The sequence below is a fragment of the Schistocerca gregaria genome, chromosome 2, assembly GCF_023897955.1.
Source record: "Schistocerca gregaria isolate iqSchGreg1 chromosome 2, iqSchGreg1.2, whole genome shotgun sequence".
NCBI lineage: Eukaryota > Metazoa > Arthropoda > Insecta > Orthoptera > Acrididae > Schistocerca > Schistocerca gregaria.
Genome location: NC_064921.1, coordinates 737,516,022 through 737,540,856, shown reverse-complemented (window position 1 = coordinate 737,540,856; position 24,835 = coordinate 737,516,022). Strand labels below are relative to the sequence as shown.

At 43.1% G+C, this 24,835-nt stretch overlaps 1 protein-coding gene across 1 annotated transcript; it reads left to right on the top strand.

The window, feature by feature from the left end:
- On the top strand, positions 1 to 23,611 carry LOC126334893 (mitochondrial import receptor subunit TOM20 homolog). Its single transcript, XM_049997593.1, has 4 exons — positions 1 to 373; positions 448 to 539; positions 19,423 to 19,596; positions 23,094 to 23,611. Exons 1-4 carry the CDS (start codon positions 244 to 246, stop codon positions 23,157 to 23,159), a joined length of 462 nt encoding a protein of 153 aa, XP_049853550.1. The 5' UTR covers positions 1 to 243; the 3' UTR covers positions 23,160 to 23,611.
- The last annotated feature ends 1,224 nt before the right edge of the window (positions 23,612 to 24,835 follow it).

Genomic DNA, 24,835 nt, shown 5'->3' with positions numbered 1-24,835 from the left:
AATTGTTGCTTTTCTTTTGTCAGCTGTAGATATTATTTGGCTAACTGTTTCATATATTTTGGCGCGGATAAAATTTATGGTGTACAATGTAATTTCGACTTTACAGTTCCGGTACACCACGTGAACGCGTATAATGTCGTCTTCGCATCTGTTTGGCTTTCGAAGTTCTTTGGCCTTCAGAAGGTTTGTGTGGGGGATGTGTGGCGGTGAAGTGAAAGGAAGGAAAATAATTTGTGTTTAAGAATGACGATGGTTTCGAAGGCGGCGATTGGAATTGCGGCTGGTATTTGTGGGACATTATTTCTTGGTTACTGCATATATTTTGATAGGAAGCGCAGGAGCGACCCGAATTTCAAGAAGAAATTGAGGGAGAGTAAGTGCAATAGATTTTGTTGTAGTAGTTTCAAGCAGTTACAGAACTTACAGATATTGCTGCTATTTCTGCAGGAAGGAAGGCCAGAAAAGCAGCTAGCAAGGAAGGGTCCAAATTTCCAGATCTGAAAGACAGGGACGACGTTCAAAGATGGTTCTTGCAGGAGGTAATTCTACAGTAAACAAAGTTACAAAATTGTTTTGCTGTCTGTACATTTTGTTAGGTGTATGTTACCAACAGTACAGTGCATTAATCGGACGGCACCCCAGAATATTTTCTTAACTTCTGTGGCTCGAGATTGTTATTTTAGGTTATGTGTGAGAGTCATTTTCTGCACTTTTGTGTCATTTCGTTAAGATGTAGGTTTTACACAATAAATTAAGAAAACAATTATTGCGGAAGACTGTCTTATCTGTTTCTGTCAGTGTTACAGTTCAAAATTACTTGTGTGATGCTTGTGAATTAGTACTGAAATGTAGGTAAACATTGTTTAATGCTGTTCTGTAATATTTTGAAATGTTTAAAGAAATATGTTCGATCAAATGTTTTTTGTCTTGGAAAAGATATATTTCACAAATGTGATAATTGGGTCTGTCCTAAAATTGTATAATATGACCACCATTTAATTTACTATCTTTGGTTAGTTCCATGGGCCATTAATTAAATTTGGTGAGCAGCTGGATTTTATTATGAGTGATAACGTGTTACATAAATAGGTGAATTTCTTGGTGGATGTGATCAGTCTTGAAAGTGTTTGATGTAATTAGTGTTGAAAGCTTCATGTAGTTTATAGGCCTAGTGAGATGACATGCCTTCAGTTACTATAGAGTAAGGTAATTCCTATTATAAATTGTAAGACAGTTTGTTAAAACCTGCTACTACAAAGAACACACCAACATTATGTATTTCCATGATGGTTAAATTATGCTACAATGCTGCATGAATTTTGCTCTTGTTGGAACTTTGGCTTCCCAGTACATCTACATTCATACTCCGCAAGCCACCCAACGGTGTGTGGCGGAGGGCACTTTACGTGCCACTGTCATTACCTCCCTTTCCTGTTCCAGTCGCGTATGGTTCGCGGGAAGAACGACTGTCTGAAAGCCTCCGTGTGCTCTCGAATATCTCTAATTTTACATTCGTGATCTCCACGGGAGATATAAGCAGGGGGAAGCAGTATATTCGATACCTCATCCAGAAACGCACCCTCTCGAAACCTGGCGAGCAAGCTACACCGCGATGCAGAGCGCCTCTCTTGCAGAGTCTGCCACCTGAGTTTGCTAAACATCTCCGTAACGCCATCACGGTTACCAAATAACCCTGTGACGAAATGCGCCGCTCTTCTTTGGATCTTCTCTATCTCCTCCCTCAACCCGATCTGGTACGGATCCCACACTGATGATCAATACTCAAGTATAGGTTGAACGAGTGTTTTGTAAACCACCTCCTTTGTTGATGGACTACATTTTCTAAGGACTCTCCCAATGAATCTCAACCTGGTACCCACCTTACCAACAATTAATTTTATATGATCATTCTACTTCAAATCGTACCGCACGCATACTTCCAGATATTTAACAGAAGTGACTGCTACCAGTGTTTGTTCCGCTATCATATAATCATACAATAAAGGATCCTTCTTTCTATGTATTCGCAATACATTACATTTGTCTATGTTAAGGGTCAGTTGCCACTCCCTGCACCAAGTGCCTATCCGCTGCAGATCTTCTTGCATTTTGCTACAATTATCTAATGCTGCAACTTCTCTGTATACTATACCATCATTCACAAAAAGCCGCATGGAACTTCCGACACTATCTACTAGGTCATTTATATATATTGTGAAAAGCAATGGTCCCATAACACTCCCTTGTGGCATGCCAGAAGTTACTTTAACGTCTGTAGACGTCTCTCCATTGATAACATGCTGTGTTCTGTTTGCTAAAAACTCTTCAATCCAGCCACACAGCTGGTCTGATATTCCATAGGCTCTTACTTTATCAGGCGACAGTGCGGAACTGTATCGAATGCCTTCCGGAAGTCTAGGAAAATAGCACCTACTTGTGAGCCTGTATCTAATAATTTCTGGGTCTCATGAACAAATAAACCGAGTTGGGTCTCACACGATCGCTGTTTCCGGAATCCATGTTGATTCCTACAGAGTAGATTCTGGGTTTCCAAAAACGACATGATACTCGAGCAAAAACATGTTCTAAAATTCTACAACAGATCGACGTCAGAGATATAGGTCCATAGTTTTGCACATCTGCTCGACGACCCGTTTTGAAAACTGGGACTACCTGTGCTCTTTTCCAATCATTTGGAACCTTCTGTTCCTCTGGAGACTTGCGGTACAGTGCTGTTAGGAGGGGGGCAAGTTCTTTCGCCTACTCTGTGTAGAATCTAATTGGTATTCCGTCAGGTCCATTGGACTTTCCTCTGTTGAGTGATTCCAGTTGCTTTTCTATTCCTTGGACACTTATTTCGATGTCAGCCATTTTTTCGTTTGTGCAAGGATTTATAGAAGAAACTGCAGTGCGGTATTCCTCTGTGAAACAGCTTTAGAAAAAGGGTGTTTAGTATTTCAGCTTTACGTGTATCATCCTCTGTTTCATTGCCATCATCATCAAGGAGTGTCTGGATATGCTGTTTCGAGCCACTTACTGATTTAACATAGGACCAGAACTTCCTAGGATTTTCTGTCAAGTCGGTAGATAGAATTTTACTTTCGAATTCACGCATAGCCCTTCTTACGCTGACTTTGACATTGTTTAGCTTCTGTTTGTCTGAGAGGTATTGGCTCCGTTTACATAGCTTCTGTTTGTCTGAGAGGTATTGGCTCCGTTTACACTTGGAGTGAAGCTCTCTTTGCTTTCGCAGTAGTTTCCTAACTTTGTTGTTGAACCACGGTGGGTTTTTCCCGTCCCTCACAGTTTTACTCGGCATGTACCTGTCTAAAATGCATTTTACAATTGTCTTAAACTTTTTCCATAAACACTCAACATTGTCAGTGTCGGAACAGAAATTTTCGTTTTGATCTGTTAGGTAGTCTGAAATCTGCCTTCTATTACTCTTGCTAAACAGATATACCTTCCTCCCTTTTTTTATATTCCTATTAACTTCCATATTCAGGGATGCTGCAACGGCCTTATGATAACTGATTCCCTGTTCTGCACTTACAGAGTCGACAAGTTCGGGTCTGTTTGTTATGAGTAGACCTAAGATGTTATCTCCACGAGTCGGTTCTCTGTTTAATTGCTCGAGGTAATTTTCAGATAGTACACTCAGTATAATGTCACTGTATGCTCTGTCCCTACCACCCGTCCCAAACATCTGAGTATCCCAATCTATATCTGGTAGATTGAAATCTCCACCTAAGACTATAATATGCTGAGAAAATTTATGTGAAATGTATTCCAAATTTTCTCGCAGCTGTTCTGCCACTAATGCTGCTGAATCGGGAGGTTGGTAAAAGGAGCCAATTATTAACCTAGCTTGGTTGTTGAGTGTAACCTCCACCCATAACAAGAGCAGTCTCAAAAACTGTTATTTATTCTCTTCTTTTATCAAAGTGTGCTACACACAACAAATTGTTTTGTCATGTTGAATTAGTAGCAGCTACAGTTGGTACTAACTTAATGACAGTTCATAATATCCCAATATAGTATATCCAGATAGGATGTGTAAGTTTGTAACAATCCTATCATACTCTATACTGTTCTTAAAAGTGTTCTATGTTAAGAGGTTGTGGTCACGCATTCAAAGCAGCATGACCTTATCACCACTTTGACTGTCTTACGTAGCTGCTAAATTTAGACTCTCAAATAAATCAACTGCTTTTTGTAACTTACACATTCTTAATATAATTAATTGTGTTTGTGTCACTTTGAAAGTGAACTAGGCAATCTTACTTCATCCAAATTATTTAGTAGATGACGTAGGGGGTTGTTGGAAAACAGTTATAAACTTCACACCTTCAACTATCACTTCGATGGGGATTGTTTTCCACCAAAGTGCAGTGACACCGTACAGCAGGATGAATGACGACTCACCTTGTGAGCAATCCTTCTGAAAAACTGTTTGTCTTGCAATGAACGGTCATTAAACCAGCTTGTTTGTTTGTCTTAGGGAAAACATTCAATTTAATATTTAGTGACAATTATTGTTGTTTCTTGTACTGGAATGAAACTTGTAGGCTTTAAGTTATTTGATATTCAAGTATTACTTCAAGAAACTTGTTAAAAGGAGTCGAATTTAATACTGGTCTTTATAGTCATCCGTTACTTTTAATCTTCATTTTTGAGTATATGAATTTGTCAACAAAAGTCATGCATGGAGTGAATCATTGTGACCCTTCAAATTTGAGAGGCTCCTTTTTCAGGGTCAGTGGCGGTCCTATTCCACCCGTTGGCTTTGATCAGTCACGTAAGGGGTGTTGTGGTGTGGTTGTAGATGTCATTTTGTTGCGGTAGGTGGTGTACTCTGGTGGTGTGTTTATAGTTCGCGTGTTATGTGGTGTATTGGGTTCATTTTGGTGCTGCTGCTTGATCTGTTCAGGTGTCATTTGTGAATGGTATTTAACGGAAATTGGTTTCAGTGAGTTAAGAATTAAGTTTTTGTTGTGTCTAAGTTATTTTAGTTCTGTTTGCTGTATGTTGCGTGACGAGTCATTTATTTTAATTTGTTGCTGCTTTTGTTAGGTATGGATATGACGGATAAATATAATAGTTCTCTTTTGCAGGCAGAAAGGGTGACAATACGTGTCCCTGATAAAATTATTACAATTATTCTGGCTGTTGACTGAAGTGGTGAAGTGCGGTGTGTGTCAGCAGAGCATGCGGTTGGCCAGAGTTCTGGCGTCTCGGATCAGGGACTGCTGTATGTGGCGGTGTTGTAGGGACAACCTTTGGCGCTCAATAAGGAGTCACACCTGGATCGAGAGATCTAGGTTGGGCATGCGAGAGATAGTGTTGATGACGTGTTATTTTTGTTATAGATCCTCCCATAGTTTTTGTACACATGAGACTGGTGTTAGTGAGAGGGCGATTTATGACTGGTTTTCATTTTGTAGGAAAGTTTGTTCTGAATATTTTAAGTACAGGGGTAAGTTGGGTGGGCCTGGGGTGTTCGTGGAGGTTGACGATTCACAGTTTGGGAAGAGGAAGTATGGAAGGGGTAAATCTCCAGTTGGTATATGGGTGTGTTGGGGCTGTTGTATCTGGGGGCGGCTTTTCAGTGTGTTTTTTTAGGGTTTTGAAGGGGCACATGAAAGGGAATTGGTGGGATTGATTGAGGAGTTTATAGATGAGGGTAGCACAATAGTTTCCGGTGCTTTTTCATCTTATAGAGGGTTTGGCCAGATTTAATTGTTAACCATAGTTTAGAATTCAAGAATTATGAGACTGGGGCATATACAAATATGATAAGAGGGGTTTTCAGGGGGCGGTTAAGTCAGTTGTTGGGAGGGGAAGAGGCACTCTTCTAACCCTCAGTCACATTTAGATGAGTATTGTTGGCAGAAAAGTGTCTCAGGGGACTATTGCATTGTGGTTGTTTTTGAGTTGTATTATGTGATTGGGATTTGTTTATTCTCTCTCTCTCTCTCTCTCTCTCTCTCTCTCTCTCTCTCTCTCTCTCTCTCCTATTTGTGTGTGTGTGTGTGTGTGTGTTGGATATTTCTGTGTTGTTAGGTCGGTGGTATTTACTGCAGGTGTTGGTGGTTGATGTTTTGGTATTGGCACTTGGGGTTCATTTAGATATTGTTGGGAAGTACTTGCAGGCGTGGTTTTTTTTTTTTTTTTTTTTTTTTTTTTTTTTTTTTTTTTTTTTTTTTTAAGTTAATGGGAAGTGCCTGATTTCAATATCTTCTCGTAGCTATGTGTGTTTTGGTATCATGAGCTGCTGTTGGCCTGTATAGATGAAGGAAAGTGACCAATTCCATTGCATCGTCGTAGCTATGTGTGTTTTGGTATTGTGAGCTGCTGTTGACCTATTTAGGTCAAGGGAAGTGTTAGATTGCAATTTCTTTTGTTGAGTTGTTGGTTTTGTGGTAACAGAAGTTGTGGTGGTGGTGTAATTTTTGGAGTTTTATAATGTGATATCTACAATTGCGGTTGAGCTATATAGGTGAAGGGAATAACCTATTCCTGAGGATATTGTGAGTGTAGTGGAATTTGAGAATTTTGTGTTGTTGATTTATGTTGTTGTTTTGCGTGGTTTGGGATGGTGGTGTGTGTTTATGTTTAGTTTGTCCCCACCCAAAAACCCTCAATTTCCCATGCTTGTACTGTTAGTTTGATTATATTTTTGGAGCAAAGTGTGTGTGTGTGTGTGTGTGTGTGTGTGTGTGTGTGTGTGTGTGTTTGGTTGGTTTTCGATCTATTTTCATGTTTGTTGTCGTGTTTATGTAATGGAATCATAGGCGCCATATTGGAGTCAATGTGAATAGTCGTTTCTACTGTATTGGTGACATCATGGGTCAAAACAGATAGGTGGAATCAGATGCTTCTGTGATCACCCTTTTCTTACATTAATAGGCACCACCACCATTGTGTTAACTGTTGAAACTAGTAACATTAAGATTTAAAGTAGATGAAGTAGGTGTTTGAAATTAAATAAGCACGCTCATAAATTTTCAGTGTTGTACTAAATCTAAACACTTCTCACAGCTGTCTAATTTATGAGAGGCTCGCTCTCCTACACAATACTAAAAAATAAATTGTCTGTGGCTTGCCTTGGGTAGTGCAGTGCAGGTAGGATGTGGTGGTGCGAAGGTACTCCTGCACGTTCTTCTTGCATCTAATAACTTCGGTAGACAAAAGTACCATAATGGCGACCCTTGATCAGCATACTTGAAATAGTATGGTGTAACGTTTGTCGCACCTGTATTGCTGGGAAAAAGACTTGCATCCATGGCAACGATTTAACAGAGATGATTTTATTTGTAGAAGCGATAGTTATTACTTGCTGCCATCAGTTGTCCCAAAATTGGCACAAATATTCCATGTCTTGCAGGGCTCACCACTGCATGACCTTCCACTCTGACTGCCAGCAAGCTATTCTGCCCAGATCAGTCTGTCTGCAGTGTACTTTGTTAAAAGGGGGGGGGCATACCCGAAGCAGAAAACAGTCACACATTGCCACCCCTTCTATATGTGACCCACAAGACTATCGGCTGCTCAATTCCCCTAGTAGAAAATACCTTTCCCGAACAGACAAGAGAATGGTTTAGCTGTTCTCAGGCCTAATGGGTGCCACAGCTTCAGTGCAGAATACTATGCATTGAGTAACAATAATTTAAATTACCTTTGGATGAGCTTAGACCATTTACATTTTGTGTTCATTTATTCATTTAAAGCTTGAACAACAGTTTGATACACTATATCAAATACTCTTAAGGTTTCATAAGGTGTTGATTACATCTCACTCCCTATATGAACATCATTATATCTTCATAAATCAATCAACTTGTGCTTTTATAATACACCACAAGCTGTGTAAAGTAAAGCAGTTCTGTTATATAAGTTGTCCTCAACACGATCATGACTCCACTATATAAACAGGGCCAGAATTTTGTCTGTGTTAAAAGTGTCAAGAGGAGCCAACAGCTTTTGTGCTGCAGTCATTTCTTTTCAGTCACAGGCCTCTCATTTCAGAGGAACATGGTTCAAATACCCACTCAGTCATCCAGAGCTAGGCTTCTATAAATCACCACTGGCATGGTAAGTCCACATTGATTTGGCAGTTGATATAGTGACAAATGCCATTGAATTTTAGATGTTAAAATTCAGGTCAAAGTAAGAATTTTCCCCTCCTCCAAAGTTCCTGCCCCAAGATACAGGCCACCACAGGTGGCAGCTTGAATGACTTCAAGTGTGACATTTGGCAAAATATTAAAATGCAGTAGCTCAGGGATGGTTAAAGGTATATTATTACTTTTTCTCTTATTTAAAACATAATTTTCAAATTAAAAAGAGAACTACAGTTTGGAATTGTGTGTCGAAGTTCTTTTGCTGTGACTGACTGACTGAATTTTTTAAAATTAGAATTTAAACTTTTTTTCTAAATCTACCAGCCCTTAAAAAATCTCAATATTTTTACTGTTGATCAGTACCATACAATCATACATCTGCTTAAAAGGATCATTTTCATGTTGCATTTTAATATGTTTAATAGACGGTTTTCCTGTTTTAACTTTTGTGTTTAATTTCTTCGATGTAATTGTTTTACGATTTTGTTTGCATAAAGGTACCTTCTCAAAAAATTCAGAGGTTTTACAGGAGCTGTATACCCAAAGGCATACATTGAGAAGGAAAATATACCACATTTGTTCTATTATTTCTTTTAATCAACTCTTGGACCAATGAGATTAGGTAAATTGATATAAATTAAATGAAGTTGGAAATAGTGAAACGTTATTCTGGATTGGCTTTACATAGAACTTTCCAATTCATCTAAGGTGTTTGGAATTACGTGAAAGCTTCCAGGTAATTCCAGTGTTTCACATAGTATATTAGAAAATCTGGAACCGTCCAGATAATTCCTTTTTGCTTGGCCTTTTATGTAAAAGTGAGGTTACATAAATTTACAGTTCCATGCCAATGGTGTGTACCTTCTTTCCAGCCCATCACAACATGTTACCTCACACCTTCCTTCCATTTTCCTCTTCCTCAGTGAAATTAATCACTACTTCCTGTTCCACAAGCCCTATCGTCATATTCAGCATTCTACCTCCATCGTGAACATGATCATTTTCAAGCATTACCATTATTCCATAGCAGCATTGACATTGTCAACAGTTATTTTATTGTAATTGTAGTACAAAATTATCCAAACAGTTTTCAAGGTAATAAAGTCCACCAACATATATTCAGAAACATTTATTTTCACCTGCCATTTTATGCATTTTGAGAACTATAGTTAAATATGTAAAACGTTTGACTAAAGAGTACCCCCTTGCGGGTTCGGGGGTACGAATAGGCCAGCGGTATTCCTGCCTGTCGTAAGAGGCGACTAAAAGGAGTCTTCAAAGTTTCGGCCTTATGTGATGGTCCCCACTTGGGTTTGACCTGCCATTTTCAAAATTTCCGTTGTTAGTGCGTGCCATTTGGGGAAGGACGCCTTACGTGGTGTTTTTCTATTGGTCCATCGTGCACCTCCATCTTGCATGCTATCTATTGTCGTGTGGAGGGATTTACACCCCATGTCTTCTGGGTTGCCTCCTAGTCTTGTGCGCAATCCCCTTCTTAGCGCCCACGGCAACTGTGGACCCTTTCAACACCTAAAATCCAGCACGGTAGCCAGTCCGTTGTGGTGGGGTCGTCATGTACCCTCTTGGTGGTAGCCCCCTGACCACGCAGGGATCGCACTACAGATGCCAGAGCTGTTTCCTCCCCATGCATGCCAAGGAGTATGTGCCCATCTTGTCTGGGGCACGGGGACTCCGGGCAATGGGATATCGGCCAGGTACCCGTTGCTTTGGCTGGGTGGCGCCCTTGGGGAGAGCCCTCGTTCGGAGTAGGTGGCATCTGGGCGGATGTGGCGCAATGAAGCGCAATAAATCTCACCAAGCTGGTGGTCGCACTGCCACCAACGTCTCTAAGCGAGGCAAAATTGAATTCGATGCTGCACAATATGATCCTCAGTCGTTCCCCTCGTTGGCTGCGCCATGGGAGGGACGCAGATCTAGTGCCAAGCAGGAGCCTTATGTACCACAATACCTTGTCTGCAGCAGGACTGATGGTGACTCCTTTCTTTCGACAAAGCCTATGTTTTTTGTGGAACACCTGGAGGATAAGTTTGGAGAAGTGGCGGGTTTGTCTAAAATGAGGAATGGGTCCATCCTCCTCAAGACGTCCTCCCCAGCCCAGTCACGGGCGTTGCTCTTGTGTGATAAGCTGGGAGACGTCCCTGTTACCGTCACTCCCCACAGTAGCTTAAATATGGTCCAGGGGATTATTTACCATCGCGACCTCTTGTTACAGTCAGATGACGAGCTGAGAGCTGACTTGGAACGACGTGGTGTGCATTTTGTCCGTCGTGTGCACAGAGGACCCAAGACCAACAGGGTGGCCACCGGTGCCTTTATCTTGGCCTTCGAGGGTGCTGTATTGCCTGAGAAGGTCAAGGTAATGGTTTACCGTTGTGACGTCAAGCCACACGTCCCTCCCCCGATGCGGTGCTTCCAGTGCTGGAAGTTTGGGCATACGTCCTCCCGTTGCCCATCCAGCGCCACATGTCGAGATTGCGGACGCCCCTCTCATCCCGATTCTCCATGTGCGCCTCCGCCTGTCTGTGTCAACTGTGGGGAACACCACTCTCCATGCTCGCCGGACTGCCCTGTTCTTCATAAGGAGCGAAAGATTATGGAATTTAAGACCCTGGACCGGCTTACTTATCGCGAGGCAATACTGAAATTTGAAAGGTTGCATCCTGTCCCTCTTCAAACTTCTTATGCTGCAGCTACGTTATCGTCGCCCTTGCGGGCGGCAGTTGTCGCCTCCTCTGTGCCGCCTTCAGTTGGCCCTCGGGGCCGTCCACCTGTCTGCCTCCCTCGTGTCTGGGGGCAAGCCTTCCTCTGTTGCCCCCTTAGCAGTTGGGGGCAAACCCCCTTCTGTCACTCCCCCCGCACATGCTTCAGGAGTGACATCTGCTCCAAAACCAGGGGGCTCGATCCCTCCCCCTTCTCTGCCGGCGTCGTCTCTGCCTGCTCCTCTCTCGCGGAAGGGGTCCCTCGGGGCCCTCCCTTCTTCCGTTTCTTCTCCTACCCCGCCGAATGTCAGCCAGTGGCTGAAGGTTCATCCACCTGCTGGTCGTAGGGCTTCTGCGTCGTCGTCAGCCTCCGACGCTCCTTCAGAGAAACTCTCCCAGCCCTCTAAGCCAAAGGACAGACGCGAGAAGAAGGACCGGAACGTGTCCAAGAAGAAGGACGCTCCGGCAGTTTCAGTACCGCCTGCTGTCAATAGCTCTGGCTCTGGGGATGCGGTGGAGATCCTCGCCTCTGCCGCGGATCTCGCCCTCACGGAACCCTCGGGGACCTCTCCTATGGACACAGCTGACTCTCGCTCAGTGACGGCCGTTGACTCTGCGGCACCGTCTGCCTCTTAGTCGCCTTCATGCCCTCCCAGTCCCTTCCTGCTTCCATTCTCCAGTGGAATTGCGGCGGTTATTTCCGCCACCTGCCTGAGCTCCGGATGCTTCTGAGTGTTTCCCCTGTTCTGTGCATTGCTCTTCAGGAAACTTGGTTTCCAGCAATGCGGACCCCTGCCCTTCGCGGTTATCGGGGATACTATAAGAACCGCGCTGACTGTCAACGAGCTTCAGGTGGAGTTTGCCTCTTTGTTCACCACTCTGTCTGTAGCTCACCAGTACCCCTTCTGACGCCTTTAGAGGCAGTCGCTGTCAGGATTGAGCTCTCGCCGGCTATTACTGTTTGCTCTGTTTACGTTCCTCCGTATGGGCAACTCCCCCGACATATCTTGGCTGCGCTGCTGGCTCAACTCCCGCCGCCATTGCTGCTTCTGGGCGATTTCAATGCCCACAACCCTCTATGGGGTGGGACTGTCTCCGATGACCGCGGTCGCACTGTGGAGCATGTGTTGGCTCAGCTCGACCTTAGCCTCTTGAACACCGGTGCTCCCACGCATTTCAGTGTGGCCCATGGCTCGTTCTCGGCCATTGATCTCTCTCTTTGCAGCCCCGGACTTGTCCCATCCCTTCACTGGAGAGTGCATCCTGATCTGTGTGGTAGTGACCATTTTCCCATCTATTTGTCACTGCCCCAGTGTCATTCTTCTGGGCGCCTGCTCCGCTGGGCTCTCAACAGGGCTGACTGGCCGGCTTTTACTTCCGCTGCCACCATTGCTTCTCTCCCACAGGGTGACATTGACGAGGTGGTCCGTGTCTTGACCTCGTCAATTATTTCTGCGGCCGAGACTGCCATCCCTCGCTCTTCTGGACTCCCTCGGAGGAAGTCTGTCCCCTGGTGGTCGCCGGAGATTGCTGAGGCTATTCGCGACCGTAGGCGGGCTCTCCAGCGTCATAAGCGGCACCCGTCTCTGGAGACCCTCATCGCCTTTAAGAAGCTCCGTGCCTTGGCCCGTCGTCTTATTGCACGGCGTAAGCAGGAATGCTGGGAGAGGTACATTTCATCCTTGGGCTCCCGTGTCTCCCCGTCGCTCGTGTGGTCCTGCATCCGGCGGATTTATGGATACCAGGCCCCTATGGGTGTCCCTGGAATCTCCCTGGACGGCGCTGTCTGCACGGACGCTGCCACCATTGCTGACCACCTTGCCACGCACTTTGCTACGAGCTCTGCGACTGCAACTTACCCTCCTGCCTTTCGCTCTCTAAAGGAGCGCGCCGAGCGGACGCCGTTATCGTTCCACACACGTCGTTCTGAAACACAATGCTCCTTTCAGCGAGAGGGAATTCCTCGCTGCCCTCGCCAATTGCCCTGATACAGCGCCAGGACCGGACTGTATCCACGCGCAGATGCTGAAGCATGTCTCCAGGGACTGCCAGAGACACATCCTCACCATCTTTAACCGCATTTGGAGCGAGGGCGTGTTCCCGTCGCAATGGCGAGAGGGTGTTATCGTTCCCATCTTGAAGCCCGGTGCGGACCCTCTGGCGGTGGACGGCTATCGTCCCATTACACTAACCAAAGTTTTGTGCAAATTGCTCGAACGTATGGTGGGGCGGCGTTTGTGTTGGGTCCTTGAGTCGCGCGGTCTCCTCGCTCCATCCCAGGGTGGCTTCCGTCAGGGCCGGTCTGCTGCGGACAATTTGGTGCGGCTGGAATCTGCTATCCGTACGGCCTTTTCCCGCCGTCAGCATCTCGTTGCTGTATTTTTTGATCTGCGGAAGGCATATGACACAACATGGAGGCATCACATCCTTGCTACGTTGCGCGAGTGGGCTCTTCGTGGTCAGCTCCCAGCTTTTCTTCAAAACTTTTTATTGCACCGCTCTTTCCGGGTGCAAGTCGGTGCCGCCTCTAGTTCATCTTATATACAGGAAAATGGCGTCCCGCAGGGCTCGGTGTTGAGCGTTTCCTTATTTCTAGTGGCCATTAATGGTCTGGCTGCAGCCGTGGGGTCGTCGGTGTCTCCTTCTTTGTATGCCGACGACTTCTGCATCTCATTTAGCTCAACGACTATGGGAGTCGCCGAACGCAGGCTGCAAGCAGCCGTTCGCAAGGCGGCATCATGGGCTCTGACTCATGGATTTCAGTTCTCTGCGGCCAAGACTCGAGTTATGCACTTCTGCAGGCGTCGGACGGTCCACCCTACATCTACATCTACATCTACATCTACATGACTACTCTGCAATTCACATTTAAGTGCTTGGCAGAGGGTTCATCGAACCACAATCATACTATCTCTCTACTATTCCACTCCCGAACAGCGAGCGGGAAAAACGAACACCTAAACCTTTCTGTTCGAGCTCTGATTTCTCTTATTTTATTTTGATGATCATTCCTACCTATGTAGGTTGGGCTCAACAAAATATTTTCGCATTCGGAAGAGAAAGTTGGTGACTGAAATTTCGTAAAAAGGTCTCGCCGCGACGAAAAACGTCTATGCTGTAATGACTTCCATCCCAACTCGTGTATCATATCTGCCACACTCTCTCCCCTATAACGCGATAATACAAAACGAGCTGCCCTTCTTTGCACCTTCTCGATGTCCTCCGTCAATCCCACCTGGTAAGGATCCCACACCGCGCAGCAATATTCTAACAGAGGACGAACGAGTGTAGTGTAAGCTGTCTCTTTAGTGGACTTGTTGCATCTTCTAAGTGTCCTGCCAATGAAACGCAACCTTTGGCTCGCCTTCCCGACAATATTATCTATGTGGTCCTTCCAACTGAAGTTGTTTGTAATTTTAACACCCAGGTACTTAGTTGAATTGACAGCCTTGAGAATTGTACTATTTATCGAGTAATCGAATTCCAACGGATTTCTTTTGGAACTCATGTGGATCATCTCACACTTTTCGTTATTTAGCGTCAACTGCCACCTGACACACCATACAGCAATCTTTTCTAAATCGCTTTGCAGCTGATCCGGAAATTTACCTCGACGGTCACCTACTTGAAGTGGTGGACACTAGCCGCTTCTTAGGACTCGTCTTTGATGCCCGGCTCACGTGGGTTCCTCATATTACTCAGCTGAAGCAAAAGTGCTGGCAGCACCTCAACGCCCTCAGCTGCCTGAGCCATGCGTCTTGGGGTGCAGATCGCAGCACGCTGTTGGGATTGTACAGAGCCCTTGTGCAGTCCAGGCTTGATTATGGGAGCCTGGCCTATGGGTCTGCATCGCCCTCAGTGTTGACGTTGTTGGACCCCATACACCACTGTGGGGTTCGGCTTGCAACTGGCGCTTTCCGTACAAGCCCCGTGGATAGTCTGCTGGTGGAGGCCGGGGTTCCCCCGCTGCGGATTCGCCGCCACCGACTGCTCGCCCACTATGCTGTCCACGTGCATTGCTCACTGGGCCATCCCAATCATCGCCTGCTTTTCCCTGCCAGGGTTCTCCCTCTGCCCGACCGGCGACCTAGGTCTGGGCTTTCCATTGCTGTCCGCGTCCAGTCCCTGCTGTCTGAACTGGGGTCGTTCCCTCTTCTGCCGCCCTTCCGGGCCTGTGCACCCACGCCTCCCTGGTGTATGACCCGTCCGTCCGTCCGCCTGGAGTTGGCATGGGAACCCAAGGATTCGGTTCCGCATGTGGCCCTCCGTCACCGTTTTCTTGCGCTCGTCGCCTCATTTTCAGCCTGTGAGCCTGTCTACACTGATGGTTCCCTGGTGGATGGTCGTCCTGCCTACGCTTTTGCTCACGCTGCCCATGTTGAACAGCGCTCCTTGCCGGCTGGCTGCAGTATTTTTACTGCAGAGCTGGTGGCCATATTGCGTGCTCTTGAGCATATGCGTTCCTGCTCAGGTACGTCCATCGTCATCTGCAGTGACTCCCTGAGCAGCCTCCAGGCTATCGACCGCTGCTATACCTCTTCTCCTCTGGTATCCTTTATTCAGGAGTCTGTTTTTGCCATTACCCGCTCTGGTCGTTCGGTGGTCTTTGTTTGGACGCCAGGTCACGTTGGCATCCCGGGGAATGAACGTGTCGACAGGCTGGCCAAAGGGGCGGTCGACGCCCACACTTTGGCAATCGGCCTCCCGGCTCGTGATTTGCAGCTGGCGTTGCGCCGTAAGGTGCTTCAGATGTGGCGTGACGAGTGGCGTAGCCTGACTTCTCCGAATAAACTGTGGGCTGTTAAGGAGACGACCGATGTGTGGCAGTCCTCCCTGCGGGCTTCTCGCAGGGACTCTGTCATCCTGTGTCGGCTCCGCATCGGCCATACCTACCTGACGCACGGACATCTTTTGCGTCAGGAGGATCCCCCCCTGTGTCAGTGTGGGTCCCGGTTGACGGTCGCCCATATTTTGTTGGAGTGTCCCCGCCTGCGCACCCTCCGGCAGACTTTTAATCTCCCGGGCACGTTGCCTTTGGTTTTATGCGACGATGCCTCCATGGCTGACGACGTTTTAAATTTTATCCGTGGTAGTCCTTTTTATGGTTCCATTTAGGGGGGACCTGTCCCTTTCCCTTTCTGTGTATCTTGTCCTCGAGTGTCCCATTGGTCGCAGATTTTAATGTGTGTATTCGGGTGGTTGACTCTTTCCCAATTTTTGTTCCCATGGTCAGTCAACCAGTCTCCGACCCTCTTATTTTCTTCCGTTTCTTTCTGTCAAGTGTTCGTCTGTACTCTTCTTGTCTCTAGTGTTCGCTGCCACATTGATGTTCTTTCAGTGACTGGGGGGAGGGGCGTCACCTGTTCCGTAAATTTTGTTTCGCCGGTTTTTTGGAATGGGGGACTGATGACCTTAGCTGTTTAGTCCCCCTTAACCATCCCAACAACAACAACAACAACAACAACAACTAAAGAGTAATTTTACCCCTGGGGTCTTGAAATAAGAGTGAGAAAGAAAAAATAATAGTTCAGCTGTTGACATACAAACTGTTCACCAGATTTGTTGTCTACTGCCAGTAAGCTTTTGTGAAAATTTTGTTAATTTTTGGGCTTTTAGTATGGTAATTATTATGTTTGAAATGTCATCTGTCCTGGACCAAGACAGGATGAAGTGTGCTTATTGTTTGGATACCCGTTGGTTGGTTGACTTGGGGGAGGGAACCAAACAGCGAGGTCGTTGGTTCCATTAGGGAAGGATGGGTAGGGAAGTTGGCCGTGCCCTTTCAAAGGAACCATCCCAGCATTTGCCTGAAGCAATTTAGAGAAATCATGGCAAACCTAAATCAGGATGACTAAACACAGGTTTGAACCTTTGTCCTTCTGAATGCAAGTCCAATATGCAAACCATTGTGCCGCCTTGCTTGGTTCTGTTAAGTGTGGAATTAAGGCTAGAAGAAAAGAAAAATCTTTGTTCAAAATACGAGTATGAAGACTCGTTCAATACTCTCTCGAAATAGATATTTCCAGTTATGACTTTCTCTGTTCTACATTTTCCCTAGACTCTGTGCGGTAATTTGAATATCATATTTGAAGCTGTGACATGATACTTTGAATGGATGTGTGAAGTCATTAGTGGTACGTGATGTCGAAGGAGACACATGTTAGTTTCAGAAACATGATGATTGTCCTGGAAAGAGGTGACTTGCACTTGAATTGGAAAATATACCAGAGGGCTCTTCAGAAGTTACGTTTGGAACATGGGAGGAGAATAACCCCTGTCCTGGACATATTCAATGAAGAACTTGAAAAATGGACAGTAAAAGCAGGAAAACTAAAACTTTTGAAGAAATAGCAGCAATGTGTTACAGAACTGAAGGGATGGAATAGAGGAATTATCAAACCAAGATCCCCCCCCCCCAATGAAAAAATTCAGTGGGCACAAAGTTATGCAAACTTTAGGTATCAAGAGACAAATTTCATATGTCCAGTCAAAATCTCAGAAACATCAGGAGAATATTTGCATTCACAACCTACTGTGGGATGCTTGTCTCTTTTACATGGCAGTGACTAGTGGGTTGCAGAGGTTATAGATGTTGGTTGTGATTTAGATAAAATCATTGTGAACTTTATGCTACAGAATGGAGCAGCTGCCTGATATAGATTTGCAGCTGCAAGGCAGCAACACTACCACCAGTGATCACTTCTAATTTATAATGAATATTTGAAAGTTGTTTATTAGACGTGTTCAGGATGAATTAAAATGTTGGTCAAGTGAGGCTAGATTCTGAATTTATGAAGCCTTTATGTAAGAATATGGCAACAGAAACTGGTATGTGGCAGAAGTTATGTTAATGAAACCTTTTAAACTGAGATGTGGAAGCTCTTTTTAGGGGGTGTTGTGTCATGTGACACCAGTGAGCAAAAGAGCTTGGATACACGTTTCCAAGCTAGGATCATTTTAATCAGAAAATTCTCATGTGTCATATAAAAATCACCTAAATATCTTGAATTATTCCAGAGATCGAGAATTTGAATATATTATGCATGTGACAAATGTTGCCTTAAGTGCCCTCTTTGGGGGTAGTTTCTTACTTTGTTTGTTAAATTCAGAAACATCTGAGCCTATGAAGGCAAGATTTTTTCTTTGCCTGTATGAATTGATATGAACGATAAACTGTGGAGAATTTTATGACTGTTTCTTTGAAAATACCCTGGCTGAAGCGCTATTAACCATGATGTTGAGCATTGTAACCAAAGCCGCAGCTGAATCCCTGGAAAATCCTTATCCAGTATGAGATTCTGTTTTAACTTTAATCCCCTCTTCTTTCTTTTAATGGCAGTACTCTTATATAATTATCAGCCATTTGATATCAGCTGCTGGATAAAGACCTCATCTAGACTTTTTCGTGCTCTACGGTCCTCTTTTTGAAGCATTACTAATCTGGATTTTTACCTTGGAAGTCTTGGAGCTTTTCTGTGTTGTCTGTCATGCTGTGATTTTTGATTTAGTGACTACTTTCTAAATAATTGCATCAACATTGTAGAAATAAATTTATTATCTTCTTCACATTTATTGACAGAAGTAACAGTGCTGTGATTAAATTGTATTCAACAGTCAGGTAGCTTGTGTACCACAAGTCAGAACTTCACCTATGCTAAAATTGTTCTGACAGAGGGGCGACATCTTTACTGTGCACTGGTGACGATTGAGTCAAGTCCTGACATAAATATGACATCAGATTTATGTTTGTTACATAATAATTGAGCACTTTTACTGCTCAGCTTCGACTTTAATATACATAGTAATTGTACAAAGTCACATTGGTAATTACATACTGATAGCTTGGCACAGACTGACCAATTCACACTGAGTGTATGATATTAATGGAATAAATATTAATTGCCTGATTGATAGTGATAGAGACACCTCAGGGATGTTGGTAGTTTAGCTGAAGCACAGACTGACTAATTCACTCAGATGGTCTTGTTTCAGCTACTAAGCAAGGACTGACACATCTACGTATAGACTCGTGTAATAATAAAAATTGTAATTTTTTTGCATGCCAGTGCAAAATATAGCAACATTAAAGGGCACAGAAATATGGCTATCAAAGAAGCTGATTGTTTACCTATGTGCTGGAGAAATAGTAGTTAACAAAATTATCCATACTAGTTTATGAAGGTGATTTCTATTTATGAAAGGAGTTCCAAAGCCCCGAAGAATGTTTCGAGAAGATAAAATTTTCCGATTGAGTACTTTTAATGCAATTGCAACTGCACTATGCACAATTGCACATGGCACACGATTTTTGTATGATGAGATGAGGACCATGTAATCACATCTGTTACAGATGCACTTGAAAATGGGGCATGTCAGGAACTAGTAGTACTGACTAAACTGCAATGTTAAAATACAGCCCTGTGGAATAACTGTTTCTTCAGTATCAATGCCATGGTACCCGATTGGAAGGAAGTGATTAATTTTAAAAACTGATAAACTGTTGTGTTTCTTTACTAATAAACCACTGTGTGGGTGGTATACCAAGGTGTGCCTAAGGCTGTCACTTTTTACTGTTTCAGATCCAACTTGGTGAAGAGCTTTTGGCACGTGGTGACCTGGATGCTGGAGTGGAGCATTTGGGTAATGCAGTGGCCGTGTGTGGGCAGCCAAACCAGCTGCTGCAGGTGCTCCAGCAGACCCTGCCACCACAGGTGTTCCACTTGCTGCTTCAGCGGCTCCCAGTTGTGGGCCAGGTAATTGAAAAACATTTCACACACAGTTTGACTGCAAATTAACTTATCAAATTTTCATGTGATTGGCAATCATTTTTCATCAAAAACGACATACATTTTGTTGTGTTTTACATTGACACAATTTTTTGCATAGTTAACATTCCACATTGACACCATTATTATCCACCAGCTTGTGTTAACATGTTGTGGAGATCGTGATACTTCTGCAAGTATAGCAGCTGCGTTATTTTAGAGACTTACGAAACTTTCCACTTTTGTAGAGTGCAGCACTTTGTTTGCCCATACCAGAGGAAGAAAATTTTAGGGTATAGATCAAAACTCCTTTGTGACATTTCTAGCAGACGACGATGAACCTTTCGTGGAAAATTGGTGCTATTGGAGACAAATGCATGGTAGATGGATCAAAGAGGTTCTTTGCTTGATTCCAAGAGATACAGAAAGACTGTGATGATCTAACAAGAGATGGCTGTTTGACATTACAGCCAACAGCAATTCATGAAGCTAAAGACCGTAATACCTGGAGATACCTAAAGTATGCCCTTATCTATCAGTGGATGTCAAATGTTTATAATGATGATGGTCTTGAAGGAGTTAAGCATATTGGGAAGGAAGTGTAAAAATGGGTTCCAACAATGAGCAGGTGACTGTGAACTGATGCGAATCACACTGGGATAGTACAGTGTCACCACCGAGCTGCCAAGTATTGTAACATGGGTGAATAGGCAATTTGAATAGACGAGAAAATTGACCGAACTGATGTTGAATATCAGCTTCATCCTGTAACACAATGATGATGTGGCATGTTACATCATACATGCACAAAGATAACACTGATATTATTTCATTTGCATCTATTAATTTTTGGATGTAGATTGTTGCGTCAGTCAAATCTGTAGTGCACCCAAGATCTAGGCTAGATTAGAAAGTGACATTTTGATTGCACTTTGGTGAAGGAAGTGATTGTGAATACGAAAACTTAGCTGTGGTGACATGCTGATATGTGGCGTAGCCAGGGGTCTAGTTTGCAGAAATGTGTGGGATGCATGAATGAAGCTGAGAAGACCACTTCTTATGTGTATAATTGTAATATGCTAATGTTACCAAAAGACAATACATCTTATCTACCTGGAATTTTTTCAATATATAGCCCAGTACCATGTGATGTATTAAATGCAAACAATTTGGCTGTACCATGGTGATATGTACAGTCAAGACTACCTGTGCCAGATGTTTAGCTGCTCACAAATTGGATATAGAATGTTCCACCATACCTACAAGTGTCAGTTGCAAGTGTCCTGCTACAGCAAATATAGTTGCAAAATTGAATTGGTGACTATATTTACAGCATGTCCAATGTGGAACAACCTGTACCAGGAGAGTCAGATATCATTCAGATTAAGACACCTTCCTAGAATGTAGACAATGAAGAGCAAACCAAAGCTCGCAGTGAACCATCCAATCTTGTCAAATTCACGTAGTTTATCAAAAGAACTGACAAGCCAAAAGAGCTGCATCAAAACCATCAAACCATTATTTCCGCAGGTCTGATGAATCAGACAAGGTTATGGATGAATTAAAGTTCTCGACCCAAATGAGATCCATCTGAATCATAATTTTCCCCTTTGCGAGGGTTTTGCAATTTCCACAAAAGGATAACCTCAGTGGGAAGAGGGCAAAGAGTGGTTTGACTACCACTTACTTACTCTGAACACCAACCTTGAAACAACTGCTGCTGTGGGACAGTAATAATATACCCTGAAATGTGCTCTATAAACATATCTCATAATAAATTTCTGGAGGGTAGTGATGGGTTGAAATGCAATTACAATTTGCTGCTATAGCTGTGGCACAGATTGTAGCAAGGGTGGGACAAACAACTTGTCTGTAACATAACCCCTTAAAAATGACAGGGTTTTTAAGTCTGGTGATTATGGTGAATATCTGCAACAAGCACCATCAACACGAGCACAGTTAAGCTGTTGTGCAGACAGGGGTGTGTGCGTGCGTGCTCTACAGCCAACTGGACCACAGGACATGTGCCAACTCATAACAATATGAAGCTGTTGCAGTTGTCTTGCAAATGAGGCATAAGCCACAGAGAAAACGTCGCGGTAGCAAATCTCTGTGATGGTTTTCTCTGTCAAAAAGGAGCTGCAAATCTTCCTTGGCATTGCGTAGAACACATTGACCTAGTGTGAATCTCACTCATTTTTGATAGAGAAACAACATTGTACTGGTTAACTTTACCATTAGTGTGAAATTTTTGCTTCATTACTAAAAATTAATACCTTTGACATGTCATTGCCCATCTTTGCTGACATCTCGGTGCAGAATTCAGATCGTGCAGTAATCTCCTGGAATGAATGCATGTATGGTTTCATGCATAAGCGTTTACATTGGATTTTGGTAATGTTTGTGTCTGGGATCTGAAGCTCACGACATGCCTGATGTGTTGATTTCTTTGGGCTTTGCTGGGATGCTGCTTCAACACAATCGACATTTTGCTCTGACACTAAAGGCTGTCAAGGACCTTTGCATTTGCAAATACAGCCTTTCTCTTCAAACTGTTGTACCAAGTATAAATGGAGACTGCTTTGTGGATCTTGGTGAATGTGTGTTTGAAATGCTCATTGAACAGCAGTTACAGATTCATTTTTTGATAACTGAGGGACACGCCAGTCTTCTGGTTTATTTGCCATTTTCTATAGTAGCACTCTGATGCCGACAGCCTGCAACAAAAGAGTTGTTCCAAAATGTAAAAGTACCATTTCGTTTCAGCGAATGATGAGTTGTCATTAGCAAGACTGGGTGCCAGTGCCACACAGCATGATGAAAATTCTCTTGAAAACAGTCCACTGTGTTGTGTGTTCAGGAAACAGCAAATTATCTGTATCAGGCAGATGCTTCCACAATTTTGATGTGTATCGGTACAGTCAGTTAGGTGGCATTGATGGCTGGTTAGGTGACTGAGAGGGGTAAATGAGCTGCCTAATTGGAAATGTTTTCTTTCTTTACATGCAGTGATACGTCTTCTTTGTGAAGTGAGTGATATGTCTTAATTGTATCTGTTTAGTTTTGGGGCCTGATGATTAAGTGGAGTTATTTTAATGTGTGTTATTAATTATTAATGGAGATGATGAAAAGTGTTGGTGGATTTTGTACTTGTATTGTGTAAAACATAATATTCATATTGTTTGTTTGTGTTTGTATGGTTTTTTAAATTTCTAAATTAGGTGCTGTTTTTTATTGGTACTGCAGCAATACAAAAAATTAACTGATTTGAGCTAGAGTCCACTGTATTAAACAAATTACTCTCTACCCATTATTTATTGTGACTAATTGTCAGCTTAATGCTATTATGTGTTTACTGCATTTTAATTTAGTAGTTGTATATTGATATACAGTGATTTTTATAATTAAAATAATTACATATCTATCTCTCTAGTATAGCTACTGCTTCTAATTGTCCAAAGCTAACCTATTTTCCTGTTGTACAGAAACTTGTTGCTTCAAGTGGAATGAATATGCCAACCATGGCTGGCGTTGAAGATGAGCTCGAGTAAGCACATTTGTTACGTCATGTCATGTTAAAAGGCTGGTTGCTGATGTAGTGTGAGGCATAAGATGCCATTTGGCCCACTAGTTCCTGTGGACTACAGCAGTCAAATCTTTTTCAAATCTGCCTGCCTTAATGGCAGATGAGTACAAAGATGCACATTTCTTGGCATAATATCACTGAATCAGGATGAAAGTGGCATATGAAATAATTTCAAAATTAAATTTTTGATATTGATTTCATAAGCCCTTCTCTTATCAGAAACTTATTTTGAATGTTTTGATTGTATTTTTTATTACTTTTAAGTAACACTTTTATTGAGTAAGTGATTATGGGAGATCAATAAGTATAGCGATATACCAATGTAATTAACAGATTAAGATAAAAATAATTGTTTACTTGGTAAATTGTTAATCAATTTAACTGTTAATAAAATGTTACACTGTATTGTTGTCCACAGATTGTGTTACACATATTTGTCCATTATCCAAATTTTAATCATTTTTATACAATATTGTACTAGCTTTGAAAAATAATACTTTTGTTGAGTGCTAGCAGACCATGTAGTAATGGAGAAAGAAAGGAATTATCAAGTGTGTGTTGTATGCATGGCATGTGTGGCATTAGAGTAATTGCTGTACTCATTTGTGATGATTGTCTTGACTTGAATTTTGTTATTGACTGTGAATGAAACTTATGAATAATACAGGCAACAGAGGAGATAAGAGTGGTTAAGATTGAAGCAGTTTGAGCCCTCTGGAGATTTATTAAATATCTCAAATGATAGTGCTAGAGAACACCATCTTTGGCAGGCTGAAAAGGACACTAATATGAACCACTCTTGTGGTGCATGCACAGGCTGTTGGTACCTCAAGATAGGCACATTATGCCATGAAATGGAGATAGCACCACATCAGGAAAATATATAATTATGAACAAACCAAACATCAATGGACGAAATCCATATCAGTGTCCAGAAACAACCCAAGTATCAGAAAGTTTTGATTATAAGTCCACCAAAGAGCGCACAGTTCACATGAAAGAACTGAGAGACAAGTGTGACTGAGACTGTCCTTGGCAGACCTTAAATGTGCCACTCCTCTTTACTCATATGATGTGGTGCTTGTGGATATACCACTATGTGCCATGCCTATCGACCTGACTTTGGGCATAAGCATAATTATATTGTTCAATCCTTGACTTTGTCCAGTGGGATTACAGGAATAAGCAATGATTAGAGTATGTTGAATATAATTTACCATTTCATCTTTGAGTTCTGAGATAGCAGCTGAAGAGTTTTGTGAAGCCTCTGTTTCAATTCTGCAGTACAGTTATGATCTCAGGATGGAGAATAGGAACAGTAATTATATGATTATGAAAATATATGGAAGCTGTTGCAAGACAAAGTTGAGAGAGAGAATACAAAATGAACAGTTGGGGAGGGGGGATGATCAGATAGATGCAGATGGAAAAGTACACTGTGAACATAAATGGAATGAGTCTGAGTTGCAACACCGTCCAAATCACCATTTGCATCATAAATCCAATCTAGTGGCAGGTAAACATCTATGGTAAGAACAATTAGTTTTTCATAACCAATGTATCCCCCCCTCATGAACCATGGACCTTGCCGTTGGTGGGGAGGCTTGCGTGCCTCAGCAATACAGATAGCCATACCGTAGG